Raw genomic sequence first — 13,923 nt, forward strand, 5'->3', positions numbered from 1 at the left:
TCAATTTGTATGAGGTACCAAGAGTAGGCAAATTCTTTGAGACATAAAAGTAGAGGCTGGGGGAAGGGATGGATGGCAAGTTACTGTTTAATGAGTACAGAGTTTTACTTGGGGAAGATTAAAAAGTTCTGGAGATGGATGGTGGTGATGGTTACATAACATTTGACTATACCTAATGTCACTGAAATGTATACTTAAAAATGGTTAAGATAGCAAATTGCATGCGTGTGTGTGTGTGTGTGTGTATTTTGCCACAATAAAAAAATTACCAAAAAAGAAAAGTTTTCCATCTACAATAAAGGATTTCTGACAAATCTTTCAAACATTCCAATAAAAATCTGACTCCAACACAAAACATAAATGCAACACGTAATTATAAACTAGATCATTTTGCTATAAAGTATAGCATTGCCCAACTGGCAAAACTCAAAGGAGATCTGAGGATTAGACAGTAGTAACTTATCATTGTGAATTCCTGATTTTGATGATTGTACTGTGTTTATGAAGGAGAATATTTATAGGAAATATGCACAGAAGTCCAGACTGATGGGGCATCAGGTTGGCAACCTACTTTCATTTGTTCAAAGAAAACAAGACTGTTTATAATGGATTTGAAATTTTTCTCTTAAGTTTTTTGTGGTTTTAAAATTTTAAAACATAGATGAAAATATTAAAAACAATTGTATAATATTATCACATTGATCTGGTAAGAGCAGAATTACCTACAGTAAAATCACAGTAAACCATGTGTTAGCTATAGTAAAAAGTTTAAAATTAAAACAATTAAAAACCTTTAAAAAATAAAAAAAGGTAAAATATAACTGAGATTGGATTCAGTGAAGAACAAAGTCCCTGTTTCATACTGAAACTCCATATGTTGTTTTACAAGAGAGTAAAAGGGGAAAATGACAAAACCAAGGAGGAATAGCAAGCACATATACAAACTTGCCAGCAAATGTCTGATAAATGGCCAGAAACCAATTCATACTTACACGATGGTTTTTCCAATGTGCAAAAATGATTTCTCTACAAATTCCCGAACACTATGGACTTCCCCAGTAGCTATGACAAAATCCTCTGGCTCATCATTCTGCAACATCAGCCACATAGCCTAGAAAGAGAGAGAGGCAAATCCAAGTCAAAGTGCATCCAGCTGTCACTTGAGAAACATAATGGTATCAGAAACATGTAAGTGGAGGGGCGCTTGGGAGGCATGGTCGGTTAAGCGACCAACTCTTGGTTTTGGCTCAGGTCATGATCACAGGGTCTTGAGATCAAGTCCCATGTCGGGGCTCTGCTCTCAGAGTGCAGTCTGCTTAAATTCTCTCTCCCTCTCCCTCGCACGCCCTCCCCCACAACCACATGTGCACTCTCTCTGTCTAAAATGAATAAATAAATCTGTAAAAAAAAATAATTGGAGATGGACATTGCTAAAAGGAAAACTGAGGCACATTAAATTTTTTCTTTTTCTTTTCTTTTTTTTTGCCAAGAGTTTATTGGAGCATACATCAATTCGAATAAGGCAGCACTAAACCAAGGGTGATTAGGAGCACTACACCAACAGAAACTAGGAGCAGGGTTTTCATAGAGTAGACACTGAAGCAAAGTAAACAAATTTTGTGACTGACTATAGTTTACACAGTTGCCTTATTTGAAAATGCAGAGGTAGCTGTTTGTGACTCGTTGTTCTTAAGGTTCATTTTGTTGGATTTGAGTGCATTGACTCTGGCTTAGGTTTTGGTTCACCTACATAGACTGTTAAGGCATTAAAAGTCACCTCAATCTAAGGCCACCTTGTTTTAATACTCTGACATGCACAGCTAGAAAATGACCATGAATTTAACACACTATTCTCAACATCACAGTAGTGGTTCTCAAACTTTAATGTGCATCAGAATCATCAAGGGAACATCTTAGCACAGATGCCTGGGACACAGAAGTTCAGACTCAGACTGGAAGGACATGTTTTAGGCATCCTGATTCTCACACAGCAGGTCCTTGGGCTATAATTTAAAGGAACAAGATGTTCAAGGGCATTTGTGGCAAAGAAACTTTCTATAGTATATTTAAAGAAAAGAAGAGTTTAAAAAGAATCGCCCAATTTTCCTTGATATCATGGACAGAGGGTAAGAAAAAGTGATTTAAAGACAGATGAGCTTCCTCAAAAATGGAACCAAATTTCCTAACAATAAAGTTGGAAATTTTCCAGCGTGTTGACATCAAAAAGCCAAGTAAGTCAGGAATCATTAAAGGGAAAACAATTATGTAACGAACAGTACTGCCACTTCTAAAAAGTTATTTGAGTGGCAATAAGAATGCACCAGAGTTCAGGATTCATCAGGACATGTTTCAAGGTCAAGTGCTCAGTGCGTGCATCACACCGGTGTACTTTTTCAACAGGAACAAGAAGTCTAGTTGGGCAACAGTGCAGCGGTGCATCTCAGACACAAACTGGTAGCAACAGTCACGGCCCTGCTCCACTCGGTTATAACAACTTTTATCAGCCACACACAGGCCTATTGTTTTGACAGTTGGAACTGTACATTAATTTTAATGATTTTGTTACACAGATTGAAGGCGCAGATTAAAAAACACAAAAGTATAGCTCGTGTGTGACTGCAGTATGCCTCTTTAAGAAAATCCAAGCCAACAACAATGACAAATGTTTTTTTATCATTCTCACCCACTTTTCAAAATAAAATAGGTAAAAATAATAGACACTTCATTAGAACACAGTCCCCAATATTATGTGTATTACACTCTGGTTCTAACATTTAAAGGAAACTGTGCTGGTTGGTGTCTCCCTCATTGCTATTGGATAAGCTGAAAAATAAGTTGCTGAAGCCAATGGAGCAGCTTCTTTTTTCTCAGAGGATACAACCCAAAAAAGTTTAATTCCTCTTTATTCATTTGAATTTGTGGCATCCTTCTAAAAAATAAAAAAAATAGATATTTATCTTTTACTTGAAGTTATTTCTTGTGAATATTTTGTATTTTTGGTCTATTATAAGACTTTTCAATCCTATTTTTGTTCTACGGAGGATGAGACTTTTGGCGGTTTTATGTGCCTTGGAGGTGGGCACCACTGGGTGGGACAATGGCAGTAGCTTCAGGTCAGTGACACACTGAGAAGTAACCAATGAAAGTGTCTTGGCTAGGAGACAGTTTTGCTGGCATTCATGAAATACCTCCAAGTGTCATTTTGCATTAAGATATCACAGATGATGAATTTAGTCACTACACTTTAAAAATTCACACTAGTTAGATTAGTATTAATAATAAAACTTGATCCATTTTTAAAAGGCACAAAACGCAAGATGTTCTCTTTATTGGGATAGTCCACGCAGCACAGAGTCTCCAAAATCTTTGTACCTCTGAGACCTCAGGGCCATTTCACACTATTAAAAATGCTGTGGGCTGAGAGGAGGAGTGGGGTCTGAAATGCAGCCCAGCTCTGCTGGCCAAGCTCTGTGCCCAGCACCGTCTGTTGTTAAGGTCCCCACAGAGGTGTCTTTTGTTATGGGCACCGAGGCACATGTGCATTATCAGAGGCCCAGTGGGGGGGCTAGCTCCTTGTGTCTCTGTGTCTTGCACGTGCAGTTCCCGTGGCCTAGAATGCCCTCTTCTCTCCTCTGTCTGGAAACTCTGACCTCTCCTTCCAGATCCCACACAAGAGCCCCAGGTCTAGTCCTTGGAATGAATTCATATTATCTCACTGAGTTTCCATGTGACCAATGGCACACAGTATGGTTGACTTCACTGGGACTGAGCCTGCCCTTTGGCCACCCTTCCCCAGCTAAGCTGACCCTCCCACCTCCCCTGAGTGCATACACGCACACACATGCGCGCGCACACACACTTGTTTTGGCTTTCCTCAAAAATACTTTCAAAGTTTTTAGGAAAAACTAAATTATGCTTCTGGCTAGAATTCCTATTTGAACATTTTCCTGAGGGATTTGTGTATACACTTACATGTGTTGTACTCAAATTTCCATTCTAAAAATAACATTTAAAATAGGTCTTTCAGGACTGCTTAGCTTATTTTATTTCTTTTGAAACACTATGTTGTGCTAGAATGGTTTTGAAAAGAATTATATTTTTAGTCATGTGAAAGAAAGCAAGGGCTTGCTAAAAATAAAAGGAGAAAATATGATTACTGGTTAATGGTGGATTACTTTAAACACTGGGCAAGTTCCCTGGTACTTGTTTTGTTCCCTGACAGGAATCTTGGGATCAGTAGGAGCCTCTCACTTTCACTAAAGTGAGTGCCAAGAATCTGCTCTTTTCTTTTCCATCAGACTATCTGCGGCCTTTGACCTATCAATTTCTAGGCATTTCCTCTAAAGTTCATATTGTACCAGACTCCAGTCTGGGAATGGGAAGGGAAAGGATATACAACTCCAGATTTATTTGTTATTACTGAATAGTTTACTGGTTTTAACAGAGGGAAAGGGCTTTGTTTAAATTTCCACTGAGCATAATTAATGGTTATTGACTGGTAAATGAAGAACAGGTGACATTCTGGATTAGAAGATAAATGATCTTGTGTTCTGGTGTGATAATGGGTTAGTAATTTGCCACAAAGCCGAGGCCCAGTGCATCCCATCATAATGCTAGATCATGTCCAGGACACAAAGGCCCCTGTGTGAGAAGTACTCAGCCATTCACCTCCTTATACAGCTGCACACGTTGATTTGGTCCATTTATTCTCTGATGGATGGCACAACTGAGGCAAAAGCTCACCACTTCTCACCTTCCTGTTCACATGCTGAACATATGACCCATGACACAGCCAGGCCACAATCTGTGATCAAATCACCACTCGGCTTTGGCTTCCGACTATAGAAAAAATTTTGAGGTTACATGTTTTAGATGTCAATCCTCTCTCTTTGTCTCTCAAGGAATGAAGGAGAAAAAAGAGAGTCTTCCCACATTCTTTCAGTGCCCTTTAAGGATATGACTGACTTATCCACTTCCTCAGATACTTATTTACTTTCAGCCGTGACCTGATCACCAGTGCAAACAAAAAAAATCTCCTGCTTTTTAATCCATCCCACAGGGAGGAAAGACAATCAGTTAAGGAATGTACCAAGGCTTCAGATTCTTTGACATAAAAATGTCCCTTAACAGCAAATGAAGAGTGCAGTCTTCAAATCATGTCTCACATTCATTTTGCTTTTAAGGTACATGAAGTAGAAAAGAAATCTGATGCCATACCATTGACATCTGAAGGCAGAATGTAGATGATAAGCATTAGTTAAATTTGGACATGCGTTATCTTGTAGCTGTATAATTACAGATAGAAGCTATCAGTTCTGTAAATCTGACTTAGAGAAGTCAAAATAAAACTGTAGAAAATTTGAGCGAAAACACTGCCTCCCACAATCTACTCTTTGGCCATTCAAGTCATGAACGCGGAAGTAGGCAGTGAAGGATCATTCCTCTTTCCTTGATTTGGTAGCTCTGGAGGCTGTTCACAGCTGGACCAGTGAAGGAGAACACCCAAAGTACATCACCACAGCTGACTAACTACACCTGATTCCATGCATGCCTTTTGGGGTGTGATGTGTGTTTGTCTTAAAAATCTGGATTCTACAATTGCTTCCACCTCGCCATTAACCTCCGGTTCAGTATCCAAGCCACAAACACTTATTAACTGAGCTGTCATCCATGAATAACAAGATTTGTTAATCAAGGTTATGTTTAACTATATTTATTTGACTGCTGCTTTTTTAGTCCTGTGCTTTGTGCTTTATGTGCTACTGTCATAAAATAATCTTAAAACAGAACTAAATATATATATATATATATTTTTTTTTCCAGGGGAGAAAGTCTATGAAATAATGCTAATAAAAATCATAGGAATTTGAACAAATGGATATTTAAATTCCTAATTAAAAAAATGCCAACTGGGGCTCCATTCACATATATTTTGTCTTTAAACCTTGTTCAGTAGCTGTTTTCATGATAACAGCCTGGTATTCACAGTTTGGGTCAGGACTTCAAGTAGTCTTGTGCTAGGTCAGGCCTTATGCTTTGCGGTACTCACATCAGTAGGTCTGAGGGTTAGCATGGGAGATTCCCTCCTACTATGACATAGTTGGGAAACAGGTACTACATGATTATATAAATAAAATGATATCAAGAAAATCATCTAGTATAAAACCAGAGGCTGGCCTTAAGGACTTCTCAATCTATTAGTTTTCTTCATGGACAAAAATACTGTGGTTTGTGGATTCCTTTGATAAAGAGGCCTTCAGACATTTTTAAGATACTAAGTTACTGAAGAGGAAAAGAATCGTTAGATAATAAATAAAAACAACAAAAACAACAGAACACAATTTAGAAAGCAATAGAGCTCTTCTTACTTTTGCTGTGAACCTATTATTCTAGGTTGATGCACCACAAGAAAAAGGCTGTGTCAAAATCTGCCTTGCCCTTTCTGCTTTCATTCCAACCACTTACACCGATCTACAAATTCCAAGGCTGAGGGTTAGTTTTTCTCATCCCTGGATGAGAACTGAAAACGTAAAAGCTCCTAGTTTTGCGTTAATCATTCTGAAATCAATTTTTCTGGGATACCATATGCAGATTCAAGTTATGTATTTATTTCTTCTATGAATCTTTGAGTATTTTTCACTCTTATATTTGTTCCATTTCTTTTTCAGGCGCACCAATTATGCTCATGTTGTATCTCTTTTCTTCTGTCTTCTATGCCTATTATACCCTATCTAATCATTTTCACGCTTGGTCTTTTCCATATTATTTTATGTGGTTTCTTCCTGACACTGATTGTTTTCAGTAACATTTATTTTAAATTCCGTTGCTAAGGTGGCTTCAGTTTCTGGACTGATTTTCTTTTTCTCTTCCATATCTTTCCTGATTATTTCCAGCTTCACTCTTTCATTTATTTTCTTTAAGTCAGGGGTCAGCTAACTTTTTCTTAAAGGGCAAGGTAGTAAATATTTTAGGTTCCTGACACAAGTACTCAACACTGCTGTGTGGTGCAAGAAGAGCCACAGACAGAGCAGAAACAAATGGGCACGGATGTGTTTCAATAAAACATTATTTACAAGCACAGTCAACTGGCCCATGGACTGTAATAGTTTTTAGCAAACTGAACACAAACATGTTGCCTATAATTTTCTGAAATCTATGGAGGACAATGAACTGAGCTACTGTGATGTATTTTTCTTTGAATAATATTCTTTAGAATATGGGCTATTCATCTGTTTTGCTCCTTTTCTTCTCCTTGCAATCCTTTCTTCACTCCCACCTCTGGTATAGATCCTGGGATGGTGCCTTTCCAATTATTAATACTATTTGAACAAGGTGGGATAGTTGCTGAAGAATCGTATGAGGAGGCACAGGAAAACACACTGAGGGCGGCCTGCTGCTGCATTTCAAACTTCTCTCAAAACCCTCTCATCAAACCCCCTACATTCTCTGCCCCAGGACAAGGCTGCCTTCCTTTATCAGCCCTTGCATGTTCGTGTGGCTCACAGAATAGTCTGTCAATCACCAGGCTGCTATGGAGCTGTGTGCAGTACTACCTCCTCTCTGCCCCTCCCCCAGATCATAGCCTGCATTGTCTCTCAGTTAGGAGGCTATGGCACAGATGGTAAAACCGGCTCCTCCTTCAGCAGCATCTCCTTGCCACTCAGCAGTATGGACGCGGGTATCCATAAAGATGGTCTCCTTTCCTCTGTAATACCATTTTGTGGCCGTTTAGGACTGAAAATTAATTTGAGCAAAATCTACAGCTTGTATGTATGTTTAGCATAACATATTCTGAGTGAGTGCATAAGGAATTATTTTAAGCAATTATGTACATCCCAAAATTATGTGACCATATAATATATGAAAAGGCTTTAATGAAAAATCCACATATAAATAAATCCACTTGTCTAATGCTGCTTAATAAGCCATCCTAAAACTTAGTGGTTTAAACCTTTTTATTGCTCAGGATTCTGTGAGCTAGGAATTTAGGAGGGCTCGGGGCAGATGGCTCATCTCTGCTCCCTGTGGCTGAGGTGATCTGAATGGCCCCCCTCACAGGTCTGGGTCCCTTGGTGCTAAATGTACTTCAGTTCTCCTTCACGTGTCCCCCAACCCTGTGGTCTCTCATCATCTAGCTCAAGCTTATTTGCAGAAGCTGCAAGGGCAGAGTCACTTCCTCTACATATGGCTGGTTATAGGGTCAGCCCAAATTTCAACAAAGGGGAAAGAGACCTCCCCCTTTGTGAGAAGAGTGGTAGAGTCACGGAGCAAATGGGCCTGCCAAATGGGGGGGATTATTGCAGCCATCTCTAGAAAAAATCTATTGCAAAGGGCTATCTTGTGATGACTATAACATAAACTGATTGTTTCAATATAGTAATGAAATGACTATGTTTGCCTTTGATATAAGCATTACTGCATCAGCCTGTAGTTTCTATACAGAGAGCTCTGTCTATCTTTAACATCGTGCAGCATTAGGTTTATATGAGGGCAACAGTAATTCGCAGACTAACACCTGGAATATGGAAACTCACTTTCAGGTCACTGTAATTTAACAAATGCTCTAACTTGGCCCTCACACCATTACTGTCACAACATACTTCCCAGAAGTGGTTGTTTCCTGGAGCGTGCCCAGCCACCTACCTCAACCAGGTGTTTCCAATTACCTGTTCCCACTCGCATACCCAGGTAAGCCATTCTAGAATTAGTTCCTGGCTCGGCAGGAACAATATAAAAGCTGTGGGCATGCAGCAGGAAGTTACTTTATACTCATGACCACCTGATTGTCCATCTCCCTGCTCATGGTTCCTGGCCGAAACATGTTCTTGGGAAGCCAGCTCTGACTTTCCTGTGACCTTATCCCTCAAGCCCGTCCTGACCACCTGGTTCTGCCTCTCAGTCTGACTCTGACCTTTGGAATCCCACTTCTGGGCTGGTTCCGGGCTCCCTGAATAACAGGTCCTAGCATTGCCATAGCTCTCTCTCAGTTCCAGGTTTGATAATCATGGTTACCAGTAAATCAAAACTATAGACACACTATATTATATGAACTAAGGGAGATGTAGATAGGACTTTACAAGCTTAGTCTAAAACAATGTTGCCCAATAGAAATACAATGCAAGCCACCTATTGAATTTAAAAATTTCAAGTAGCCACATTAAAAAAGTAAAAAGGTAAAACTAATTTCAATGTTTTATTTAACCCAATATATAAAGTACGGTATCATTTCAATAGAAAATATCATCAAGATAGTCTACATTATTTTTCTGTGCACTAAGTCTTTGAAGTCCAGCGTGTAGTTTGCAATTATAGCCCATCTCAGTTCAGACTGAGCACCTTGTGAGTGCTCAGTAAACACATGCAGCTAGTGGACCCTGCATGGGACGGGTCAGGGCTGAAGAGTCAGTCGCCCTCTTGTAGGGAAGGAGAGTCCACATACTATGTGATGCACTGCCCTAATTCTGTTTGCTCTACCTGTCAAAGATTGTATTAGGGCTTCATGGAGGAGGCCTCCTCATCTCTGCAGCAGAGATGGAGGAATAATCTTCCTCTCCTCCCTCCTTTGTAATTGTCTCCACCGCCTGACTTTTCCTGTACTGATTTCATCAGTCATGGCAACTAGGAGACAGAGAACTTGAAAAGCAGTATAACTAGCTCCTAACTTATGATCACCTATATTTGAATGTATGCCTTGTCCACATACAAATGCACAACAATACCACATTTCTAGGTATTTATTCCCCAATTAGCATACCTGGGGAGTAAATACTTAGAGAACCACTTACAGGTATGTTGAAAGGCAGTGTTGAAGAGAAGAAGCAGGAACTCTCAAATTTTAGTGTGCATTAGAATCATCCGTAAGATTAAAACACAGATTGCTGGCTTCCTTCAGCCCAAGAGTTTCTCACTCAATAGCCCTGGGGTGGGACCTGAAGATTGTATTTCTAAGAAGTTCCAGGGCTAAGCTGAGGCTGCTTATCTGGGGACCACACTGAGAAACACTGCTTGTCGTGGCTGGAGCTCAAACTTGGAATTGGACCACCTGTGTTTAAACCCCAGCTCCAGGACTTAACCTGGTAACTTCTGGCAAGTTCCTTAATCTTCCAGTTCCTCAGACAAATGAGAACAGTAACAGTACTTACCTCACAGGGCAGTTTTTAGGATTAAATAGGTTAATATAGGTAAAGTGCCTGGAACAGTGCCTGGGATACAGTGAGTGTTTAAAGACTATTATTTATCATGATGATGATGATGACAACGATAATTATGTAGCCTGTGAAGGTTATTGGTGCCTGGGAGGATCTAGTTTCTCTCCATGATCAAATTCTTACTCCCATATATGGCATGGGGAGGGAAGACTGAAAGGGTGGAGTGAACTTAATCCTGATTCTGTTAGTCAGAGCCATAGAATTTTATAGCTGGAAGGGGCTGCAGAGATGTTCTCATCCAATTCAATTCATTTTAGAGGTGAAGCAACTGAAACCAGGGAGACCATGTGACTGGCTTAAAGTCACATACCTAGTTAGTACCAGAGCTGGGAGTAGACCCTCAGTTCCTCTTTTAGTATTCTTTTTAGTGCATTAGGCGAACATGCATTTTCATGTAAAAATTTTATTAGAAATGGTTGTTAGGAATAGCTGCATGGACTTCTGTGGGCTTACCTCATACTGTTAGTCAATATTCACGGAAAATTTGCGCGCCAGATGCCAGGCACTCTGCTAGACTCTGACTGTATATCAGGGAGGGATAAACAAGGTAGATGCTGTGCCTGACTTATGGATTGCCAACATTTATATACGAAAAGTGTTTTAAAAGTTCGACATTTGATTTAAGAAAGAACTTCTGAGACATAAACTCCAGGTAGTAGCCAGAAGACACTAGGCATGGAAACTTTCTAAAACCTTTCTCCTAAGCAAGATATCCTTACCCACAGCTCTTGTTGAGGGAGTGAATCAGGCAGCCATATTTAAGCCAGGTGACCTGTCTCTATACCTGCCCTCCTTTCCAACTCTCTTATCATGGATGGAGACCTGACATATTCTGGGTCAGTCAGTCTCAAAAGAGTCTGTATAAGAGACCCAGAGACTGAATGAGCAGTACAGCACTGAACACTGGGGCTGGATGACTGCCACACAGAGTCAGCCAGCCCCGCTGAAGCCAAGGGGAGGCCTACAGAAGAAGCAGAGCCGAGCACTGAGACATATTTGGGTAGAGGAGTGGGAAAAGACAGACTACAAGGCTTGGGGGGCAGTGAGGGGAGAGATGCACAGACAAACAGGAAAGCAGATTTCACTTCCCAGTTCCTGTAAAGTATCCCGACACTCTTCATGATAAATCCCTTTTTACTTGAATTTCTCTGAGTTGGTTCCTGCTCCTTGTGCCAATAAATTCAGATGATGACAGCTGCAGATGGAACAAGACTTTCAGAACTTTGCTGAGTCTGAGTTCGTGGGACCAATCATGTATCCGGCTCTGTACTCAGTGTGAGAAGGCAGTTCCAAAGGTGATAAGGCACCATTAGAGATCTTAGAATCCACACAGAAGACTGCCAAGTGCCCGACAGCAACCAAAATAACAAAAGGCCAATGAGATAAATGCTAGCAGGAAAGGAGGTATAGGAGCACAAAGAGGAGACAATTACTGCACAGGAGAGGAGTAGGAGAGATCCAGAGAATTCTTAGTCTGTTTTTTAATCCCAGCGAACACTGTTCACTGCTCAGGCTTGAGCTCCCCTAAAGACTGCAGGCTAGGACAGATGTACCATATTTCTAAATGGGAATTAGTGTCCCATTTAACTTGTTCATTTAAACTCATTTCAAATGTGTTTCCCCACAATGTCCTCATTCACAAAAATCAGGATTTCAAATTAAGTCACTCTCCCACTCAATACTCTTAAAACTATATTTGAATGGATTTAGACTTAATCATTATGCCTTTAATTTTTGGTTGCTAAATATAAAAATATCCCAACATCAACAATGTTGTTCTTCTGGGAGGTCAAATTACCCTTATGGACTTGGTCTTATCCATGAGCATAACGTTTCTGTTATCATAATTATTTCCTCGATGCTGACTCTGTAATGTCCTTGATTGAAAGAGAAGAAAAGGGAAGCATTACATTTAAGACAACATTTATTATAGCAGCAATATTGGAGCCTAGTGATATAGGAGGAAAGAAATTCTACTATATATAAGAAGCAATAATTTAGGGACAACTTCCCCTCCAAAAAGGTCCCCTCCACACTACTGAAAATTGAACAAAAAGCCTCTTTGTGTTCTCCAAATAAAAAAAAAAATCAAGAGAGCTCCTAAAAGTTCAATTATTTTGAAAACACCTAGATGGTGACAGGAGATTTTTTGGGGGAGTATTTATAAATCTAGATGAAATCTAGAAAAATAAGCCTTTAATACATTGAATTAACATTTTCAAAATATTTAACTTATCAAGTATTTGGAAATTCCAAACTGTCCAAAGAACATTTTTAAAAAATCTTTAACAAAGCTTACCTCAAATTACCACCCTGGAGAATAAACATTTATTTTTGGTGACTAAAATTTCCAGTAGCCTAACAAGTATCAGTGACTGCTCGAGATCCGTTATTAACAATAAAAAATTGTCTATTACTACACAACACCATAAGTAATGTCATTTAGCAAACACTAAAGGTCAAGAGCTGAGGAGCAATCTTTTCTGTTAATATAACACAACATTTTTCACATTCATTTCATATGAATGAACAATGTCTTCATTGTTTTCCTGAACACTAATTTAGTGTTGTATTTTTTGCTTGTGTCAATGAGTGTCAAAATATTGTTCTTTAAATACATGAAAGTATTTGCATAGAACTTTATTACTGATCTTTAGATGTTAGCCAGGGGCAAAATAAAACAGAGAAGCTCCAGTTGAGAAATCTCACTAGCAATGAAAAGCAAGAGTCTTTAACATATTCTGCTTTTCTGCCAATTTTTTTCCCCAAGTACACAATGGTTTATTTACCCCACAACTGGTGAAATTAAAAGTAATGTTGAGCACAATAAAACTATACTTCAACTACAAGATGTAAGGATTCCAGTTCCCTAAAAATGAAACAGAAAGTTTGCAAGGAAGAATACAAAAACTCTTAAGAGGAAGTTCTAAGATCCTGACATGAATTAAAATACAATACCATATAAACCAAATACAGAAAAGCCAAGAAACACAGTGTATTTCAACAAGGAATTGAGAAACGGATAATTTTTATTAAGTTATGTCTTTCTGCATCATCTCATCATTAAATGCTCAATTACCTGTAATGGTTTGCATTTATCCTAGTTATTAAAAAAAATAAAGCCACCACATTTTCTGTCTCTTCAAAGGTGGAGAGTCCACAACCAGGTATCTGATGCGGTTTTCGATTCTGTTTTTTCCCTCCCTCACACTAATTATCTTGCCTTCGTGGTACTGCCCTACAAGACAAAATGCCCTTTCACAGAAGTGCAGGTTCCAGCTGATAGGTTACTCACTACGAAACTGCAGGGCTGTACCCTGGTTGCGGTCAGGAAAGAGCAGTCCCAGAACTCGGTGCCAGGACAGGCTAGTAAAGGCCACGCTTGCACCGCGAGAAACCAGACCAGCCTTTCAAGTCAAGTGTTGGCTTGTAGACATATAAGTTAATCAGCTATGAAATAACCACCACAATGTTCTTATTGATCACGAAGGGCTTATGACGCAACTCTTGGCCTGGAGAGGATCTGTGCTTCATTCTTTCAGTCTCCAACTTTCAGAGAAAGAGCACTTTGGGAGCAGTGTTTACAAAAGCAGATGCTAACTTCACGATTTGAACCTTCCTAGGAAGATGTGCAATGTACTGGGTCTTCAAAATGGAATGTACCAAAACCCCTCACATTCACATTCCTATTACACTTTTTCAAAGAACATGATAG

The 13,923-nt window shown here is 39.4% G+C and overlaps 1 protein-coding gene across 1 annotated transcript in view; it reads right to left on the reverse strand.

The window, feature by feature from the left end:
- The window catches only part of GMDS (GDP-mannose 4,6-dehydratase), a 637,538-nt gene that overhangs the window by 118,070 nt on the left and 505,545 nt on the right, over positions 1-13,923 (reverse strand). The window contains exon 8 of the mRNA XM_088024103.1: positions 993-1,111. Coding sequence (XP_087880229.1) covers positions 993-1,111 — 119 coding nt within the window. The remainder of the gene's footprint in view (positions 1-992; positions 1,112-13,923) is intronic.

This window comes from Eumetopias jubatus, unplaced genomic scaffold (genome assembly GCF_037043125.1).
Source record: "Eumetopias jubatus isolate StellerSeaLion01/CBP00866 unplaced genomic scaffold, mEumJub1_p1.0 scaffold_6, whole genome shotgun sequence".
Lineage (NCBI taxonomy): Eukaryota > Metazoa > Chordata > Mammalia > Carnivora > Otariidae > Eumetopias > Eumetopias jubatus.